Here is an 8,465-nt window from a genome sequence, read left to right as displayed (position 1 = left end):
TTCAGTATCTGAAGTCTGGAAAAGTTATAACAGATGCTAAACTGAAAGCAGGAATTTTTATTGGTCCCCAAATCTGCAATTTGATGCGTGATGCCACATTCAGACACAAACTAAACCCACTTGAACTTGCTGCTTGCTCCACAAAACTTTCTGGGCAACCAGCGAGCTGAAAACCGGGCTGAACTCGTGAACAACATGCTAACAGCATACCGTCAACTTGGCTGCCCAAAGTCACTTAAAATTAATTTCTTACATTCCCATCTGAACTTCTGCCCACTGAATGTGGGTAATGTGAGTGATGAACAAGGGGAGAGGTTCCACCAGGACATTTCTGTTATAGAAACAAGATATCAAGGCCAGTGCAACCCCAACATGATGGGCAACTACTGCAGGTTTCTGCAACGGGAGACAGCGGAGAGCCACAAGTGCAAAAGCAAGTGCCTGAAACACTTCTGAAGTGTACATGTGTGTTATACAGGAATTATGTGTAATTGTATATGTTGGTGCAACATAAAACTACGTTTTTGTAATGTCATGGGACTATGAGGCAAATGTTAGTTATGTATCAAGATTACTTAGATACTGTGGAAAGAGAGAGTGTAGCTAATCGCCGCTATACACATAATTAACTTAATATCCTGACATCCTAGGCAGAATCAGACTTCAGATTTGAATTCAGTGCACATGATTTAGTATACACATGGATTAGCCAAATAGCAGTGTTATAATTGTCTCTTCAGGAGGGAAATAAAAAAAAAAAAAAAATGAAAAATGCTTATTATCAAACTTGTGTCTAAATGGACCAATAAAAATATTTGTTTTTAACTTTGTTAACAATTGCATTGCTTTTTTTGTATTGTAATGATGCATATATATATGATGGATTTTGTGAAGGTCCCACATCTGCCTGTACTTCCATTACTTTTAACAATTAGACCAATCTGCAGGCATTGGACTAAGAAAAGATGCCCAGCTGGTCTGGTTTTAAAACCAATTTGCTAATTGATAATACGAGAGTTTGGCAGGATCACTGACAAATAGACTTCTCAATAGACTAGTTGCAGAATAATTTTCTTCAATTCTTTGGGTCACTAATATAGTAAAAAAACTAAAGGTGATGAAAAAAGGTCCTGCATTACAGACTGCATGATGTTTAAAAGCAGCTTAACAATGCCAGCCTACCTATTTTTTTTTTTTTCCACCCAAGAATCAGTTTCCTCTACTAATATGTATATTATTTTAATTTCAGAAAAGATAACGGATTAGTGGAGTTAAAAATAAATGGAGCATCCATTGTCATGCTCTTGGGGGCTCGTCGGATCAATCCTGGAGTGCCATCTGTGCTTATGCTTGACTGCCAATCTTATATTAATAAAATAGATTTTCAAATGCAAAGTGGAATAAGGTAAGAGAAGCAAACTTTGGCTATTAGTCATATGTTAGTCATTAAAGTATATGTATATTACACAAAGATTTTCAGGAGGAATAACGGACTTAGTTTTGGAACTATTTAATATTTTGTATCAGAGATTCCTGTATGTGTCTTGTAAGAGTATTGAGGGAAGTTGGGTTATTTCTTCATTGTTGGCCCATTCAGTAAGAACTGTGCCACCTAACGTGTTTCACAGAATGGTGGAGTGGTTGTATTAAGTAACTTTTACCTATTATTTGAACATACAGTACAAATGGTTTTAGACTTACAGTATATGAATACTTTTGCATATAGTGGTACATAAAAAAACACCATTTTTGTGAATGCTGTAGCGCCCTCTACTGGCTTTGTTTCCCTAAGCGTGACAAGTTCCTTCTTTGGTTTTTGTATGGCATGTTTTTTTTTATTAATCCCTTTATGTGAAACGAGTTGTTTATAGAAAAAAAAGTCATATAGGCTCTGTATGTACATTAGTGTAGGAACTGCATTGCTTGTTGTTTCTTTTAAATTGTTATCATTTTCAAGGGCAGAAGATATTGTTACCTTCACACCTGGTAACTTGATCAGTAATCTGTAAAATACCTCATAATTAGCTAACCAATCTTGCCAGAGAGTGTAATAAATCAGATAAACATTTAATTTTTCAATTTTAGATGAGTCACTGTATTACAATGGCTGGTATGTAGTAATTAAATTGCATGTGCGGATGTGATTTGAGCTTATTAGTAAAATGGTCATGCCGAATCCTTATTTTTTTTTATTGTTGGATTTTTTTTTATTGTATTCTTGGATCTTTAAGTGGTGATATGTTCTTTTTAAATATTCAGTCTAGCAAAGAGGACTTGCATAAAGTGTACACAGGTATACTTTATTTTCCTATTATCATCAACAAAGGGGGAGGCAGGTCTGTCAAGTGAACATGTATTGAAATTGGGCAAAGTACAGGTTTACTTTAGACAAGATTGTGTTGCAGTTTTGTCTTTTTTTATATAGCCTCCAGCCAAATGTAGACCTTAAGGACAGCTAGGCCCCAGGCTTTGTGTGGCCCTAATCTGGGCCAGCTAAAATTCTCCTACTGTTTGCAGGCCTATCATTTATTGTCTCTCCTATTCCCTGAATTGTCAGATATGTATCTTCTTTCCTTAACTTACCATAGTGTTGCCAATCCCAATGATTGGGTAGGGAAAAAACATGGTTCTCTAAGGATTAGTCCCAATCTTTACTGTTCATTGGAGAGATTTCCTGGCACCAGGAGGAGCCAGACTAGGCGATTCAACAACATAACTATAACGGTCTTAGACTTCTGCATCTCAAAATCCAACATCAAGAAATTTCAAGAAACTTAAACAGAACCACTCTAACATTTGCTCCCAACACATTCTTTTAACACTTCGAACTACCTAAATTTTACTGCCTGTGTCCTTAATGGGGAATTTTTTAAATTTTTCTTGCCCTTATGAAGACTGAACCAATACTAGTTGTCAATATGACAGGACAGACTAATATACTATAAGAGAAGGAAAAGCTAAACCATCTACATTCTAAATAAATATATAAAAAAAGTTTGGACTGCAGTATATTGTTAATAAGTTGGTATATTGATTTTTAACAAAGCCAGAGTAAAACTTTTTATGATTGTAATTCCATTAAAATGACAATGTAGTTTAATTAATACTATTTTTTTTTCTATTGCATGTTTTAAGTTATGTCTATGATGCTATTAAGCCACACATAGAAGAGGTTCTTCAAAAAACTGTTACCCAGCAGGTATGAAAAACAGTGAGGTCTTTATATGAATCAAGAAAATGTATGCATATTAGGTATAGAATCTCACTCTGGGGCAGAACATACATGTCTGCTTCTTATGCAAGATCAGTGAAGAATAGAGATTAACGAATCTATGGCAGACGGTCCAGTTATATTCACTGCAGTTGTACAAAAATAGTCAACACAACATGTCACCCTCAACAAGTCAAACAATTGTCAGTACTAGAAATAATAGCATATTCTTGTAAAAAATGCATGTCAAACAAAGTATCACAAACATTTGATCTTTAAACATGTTTAAAACAAAATACATTTGAATTTTCTAGGTTTTAAAGTAAATGTAGATCTACTTTCAATTGTGTAACATATGTATACAGCCCTAGTTTTACAAATGAACCTTTATTAAATGGCACATGAATCCCAGAGCACTATGGGATAGCTGAAGATACAGCACATCAGTTTTTATTGAAAAAATATAAGATAAGGAATGGGTCACTAGTATGGGAAAACTGAACCTAAGCCCCAGAGCTTTGTTGAAAATAGGCTTTTTAGAGCAGATTGCTATACATTTACTGAAAGACGTGTGAAACGAAGACTAAGGCTGCTCCTACTGGCTTTACATAATTAAATTTGCTCTACAATATCCTGACCATATTTAAAGAATTTACAAAGGTAAAAAGCAGTTTATATTATCTTTTTTGCTCACAAAAGCTTTAAACATAGTGTAATCAGTGACTGTAAACTAAAGCAGTTATAAAAAATATTAATTAATTAGTATTAATAGTAATAAATAATTTTCTGTAATTGAAATAATTATTTTTTTGTTTATTTTTAGTTATGTTCTGCTCTGAGAACACAAATTTTTGGCTGGGATGAGTATTTCAGGAATTTAAACTGTGAGTGATATGGGCGCACATACTTTACACACACTCACTAACTCATCTGATAGAATACAGGCAATTTCAAACCTGGGGTCTGCTGCAGCATTTTGCCGAGGGATCAACCGTGGTCCCAAGCTGTGCGATTTATATAAATGGAAGAAGTTTGCAAGCATTTATTGCATAAGATGGTGTGGTTTCAATCAGTGACAGTGACCCAGGTCCAGCATTAACTGTTTTCGGTTCATTTGCATTGTTTCATCCCTGAATTTCAACATTTCATAGAGAGTTCCTGGCAATATACTGCTGAATGGTTTAAAGTCAACTGAGATAGGGAGATTGATGCCAGCTTGTCCACAACTCAAAGAGTACAGTAGAAGTTTGTACACCCATCTCTGCTCATTTTAGATCTATCCCCATTATTTGGGTGGAATGATCCAAAATAAATGGGAGCTGGTGGATATGGGTAGGGTTTCTATTATGACTAAACACAACTCTGGAAATTTAGACTTGCCCTTTAAATCAAGGGGCACAAAATGCAAGTAAAAAATTACCGGTAAGTCATATTGTACTGCATTGTCTATAGAGAACTGTAGACCTCCTCTGTAATCAAAGGAGGCCATGTGACTGTTACAGGGCCCAGAATCACCTGACTTCTTTTTGAACAAGACAGGTAGAAACAGCAAAAAGACATTTCAATATTTAAATTATATGTAGTTGTTGGGAGCCCTAATTGGGATAAAAGTGATAAGTATACCATATTACTAAAACATTTCCCTCTGAGATGGAGATTGGAGAATCACGGGCCTCTTAATGCAGCATTATCAGACATATTTATGGTTTTGCCTTCATTTGTATCAGACCAGCCCTAATGTTGATGATTCAGTGCAATGAGTAAATCTATTTTTAAATCTATCTATTGAGTTATAATGACAAGTACAATAAGTGATGGGCAGTAACCAAGAATTATCTTTCATCTATGCGTCAGTCCATTTTTCTTCATGAAATAGACCTGTACTACAACTATATGATGATTAAATTGTCCTTATCTTATCTTATCTTATCTTATCTTTATCTATTTCTGTATGACTTTAATTACTAAAATAGAAAGACAAAACATTTATGCTGTTTCACCTTTTGCAGTGAATTTCACAATGTACTCCAATACTGAGGCTGATTTATCACTTACAAGTAATCCAGAGATTTCTGACAAATATGCTGACCTGAATTTGAAGGTAAAAATTCCAATGCACATGCCATGGGTTTAAAGGGCCGTTTCCAAGATGTATATTGCAAACATTTTTGATGTAATGTCAACAAATCAATGAACAAAATGGCAAAATATGGCAAATACCCAACAACTGCAAGTTTATGCAAGCTGTTAGGTACAAGCATGCTGCATGGGGGAATTGTTTAATTTGCTAAAAGATTTTCTTGTTCTGTACACCCAGTTTTGTTATTCTAGCCATCCCAACACTCCAGTCAGGTCTTTGGCCATCACTGTAGCAGCAGGATTTAAGGAACAGCCCCTTCGTCTATTGATTGGAGAATAAAGAATCCAGATTGGCTCATATTGAATAGACAACACATATTTTAGTTAGTTTTGGGTAGAATAAGGAATAATTAGAGAGAAAATGAAGAAAATCTGTGAAATTATAAACTAGTTACTAGCATTATGGCTAAAATACTATATTAATGGAGGACGCCAAGGTTGCCACATTTTAAAAGCAATAATTGTTTGCCTTTGAAGTTTGTGTTTTGTTCTCTTAACTAACTGAAATATGTCTAATTATAATACACTGCATTCTAATTACAGGGTCAGTTCCGTGTACCTAATGTGACCACATTAGAGGATTTTTCTCCAGCTCCAATTACTTTCCCAGCTAAGAATTCCAACAGGTCTTGTGCTGGAATATCTGAAGCTTCCATTAATTCCCTTGTTGCTGCCTACTACTCAAGTGGATCTCTGAACACCATGCTTTCCAATGCCTCAGTAAGTACCTTTAAGCGTACCCGTTGGAAAAAAGGAAGGGTAATGCTCATGGTAACCATTCAAATAGCACTGTGATTTTTCTATAGAAGGTTATATCATGTTTTTGTAATGCAAGCTATTTCTCTTTGGAGATTTTTTTGTTCATCCGGCTATAAAGATTTGCTTTTCCCCATCATTATCTGCAGAGATTGAAAATAATATTGTCTATTAATTTACTGTTATTAGATAATGGTTCAGCTACTTTATAACAACACTCTCTGCCTACAAAGTAAATATGATATTGCAAAACATAAATTATTACAGATTCACCACTGACAGCTTTAATTACTGCTTAGGGCTTACTCATTCACTTCACCACAATGCCTACTAAAATAAGTTTATGAATGACTCAAGACATTGTCTATTGTTAAAACATTGGTGGAGTTGGAAGTATAAGAAAGTTGGAAGGTTCAGAGGCTGCTATTGAACGTAATGGGCATGTTGGTGTGAGTTGAAGACTAGAACATTGGGTGTCAACCAAAAGAATTGGGTGGAGGGCTGTGAGTTGGATGTTGCTAAGGTGTCTTAAAAGGTTATGTAAAAGCAACATACTTTGTGAGTGCTACTATCATTTAACAGAGATGCCTAAATAATTCGGAGATAGTTTTAGAATATCTAAACCCACAAAACCCCAACCCCAACCCCAACAAAAAACATATTTCAGCTTACTAGTTGTTTGATGTGGTGGTTGCACTGGGTTCATTTAAGGATTTATTTTTATCCAGTATATATATAGTGCTGACATATTACACAGTGCTTTACAAAGTCCACAGTCATGTCGTTAGCTGTCCCTCAAAGGAGCTCACAATCTAATGCCCCTACCATAGTGATATTTCATTATCGCGGTCTAAGGTCACTTTTGGGGGGTGGCCAAATAACCTAATTGCAGGTTTTGGGGATGTGGGAGGAAATCAGAGTACCTGGAGGAAACCTGTGCAAACACAAGGGGAACCTGCAAACTCCATGCGGATAGTATCCTAGCCTAGATCTGAACCTTACACCTAGCTCTAACGCTAGCAAAGTCCAGAGTGCTGTGTGGCTTAAAACATTTACTTCAGTTACTGAAAGTGCTTGTAGATCCAAAATGCAATATCCTTGTCACTTTTTTAAACTTATGGACAACTGGACTTGTGAGGATGTTTCGCAGCTTTTCAAGCTGCTTTTTCATTTGGAAAGCCACAAAACATTTAACTTCACATTTAACTGAAGAAGTCAGTTAAATGTGACTAACTACTAGATATACAATGATCTGGACAAGTGAGAACCTTTGAAGACATTCAATATGATTGCCATCAAGTTATCTGGGTCACCACAACAGTTTCAAGGCAATGCTATGAACGTTGATGAGATGTCTCTTTGAAATTCCCTGTAATATTTATTATTACAAATATTTATTTAGTTTATGTCCATGACATCATTGTTCATTTTTGAACAAATATTTAATACTTGTTTGAAGAAATAGCAAAAGCAATCCCAAAAAGACAGTTTTAGGTGTTCTCTATAACTATGGAACCATTGCAGTGGTGGGATCCCTCTCACTTCTGAAACTAAAGTTGAAAAATTAAAAATAAAAGTTTTTGCCCTTTCTTTTGCCCTTTTGCTGAAGATTAGATATAATACCGGCATTGTTTCTAATAAAAATAAAAAAGTAAAATAAAGTTTTTTTAGGCAATCATGTATTAAAGTTCAAAAGCATAAACAACTTTTGAGTTAAAAAAAACTCTTTCGACTTCATTCTTTTTTATCCTTATCCTAATTAAGAGGTTGGCATAGATATACACATTTGAATTACTTAAGTAATAGGAGTTATCCACTATTTATCTTTATGGATTTTGTTTCTAATAAAACATGGAAAAATACCAATTCCTAATGCAATTAGGACAAAGAGAGTGAACTGTTTGTAATGCAAATCAAGAGAAATGCCTAGTTTGACAATCATGGCTCCTTCCAATGTTACATTACAGAGTGTACCCACCCTCAGAATTCCCAGAATTTCCAGCTGAAAAAAAAATCCATCGTAACGACACCATGCATTTTGGGATTGATATGCTAAAAAAAATGGGGGATATAATATAAATCTGTCATATATCCTATAAATTAAGGGTCAACCTATTGGATCAAGGAAGAAAGTAAATGCTGGCATCCACTCAACTCTTTTCCATCATTTATCAGTTTCTTTTTGCCTCACACCATCTATTTGTCTTGATAAGTATTTTTTACCAGAACAGAAATTAATGGCGATCTCAAAATGTTATGGTTGTCCCTGGGGACAGGAGGTGAGAGGAAATCTTCTAAAAAGGACAACCTGTCCCACTGCCAAATTTCCACAGCCATTTTACTCTTATAATATAAAGCC

At 35.1% G+C, this 8,465-nt stretch overlaps 1 protein-coding gene across 1 annotated transcript in view; it reads left to right on the top strand.

Moving 5' to 3' along the window:
- Positions 1–542: 542 nt before the first annotated feature.
- LOC140325387 (BPI fold-containing family C protein-like) overlaps positions 543–8,465 on the top strand; it is a 13,385-nt gene continuing 5,462 nt past the window's right edge. The window contains exons 1-6 of the mRNA XM_072403210.1: positions 543–553; positions 1,250–1,405; positions 3,136–3,199; positions 4,035–4,095; positions 5,221–5,312; positions 5,894–6,070. Of these exons, the coding sequence (XP_072259311.1) occupies positions 543–553; positions 1,250–1,405; positions 3,136–3,199; positions 4,035–4,095; positions 5,221–5,312; positions 5,894–6,070 (561 nt within the window). The remainder of the gene's footprint in view (positions 554–1,249; positions 1,406–3,135; positions 3,200–4,034; positions 4,096–5,220; positions 5,313–5,893; positions 6,071–8,465) is intronic.

This window comes from Pyxicephalus adspersus, chromosome 3 (genome assembly GCF_032062135.1).
Source record: "Pyxicephalus adspersus chromosome 3, UCB_Pads_2.0, whole genome shotgun sequence".
Lineage (NCBI taxonomy): Eukaryota > Metazoa > Chordata > Amphibia > Anura > Pyxicephalidae > Pyxicephalus > Pyxicephalus adspersus.
This window is presented reverse-complemented; position numbering and strand designations above follow the sequence as displayed.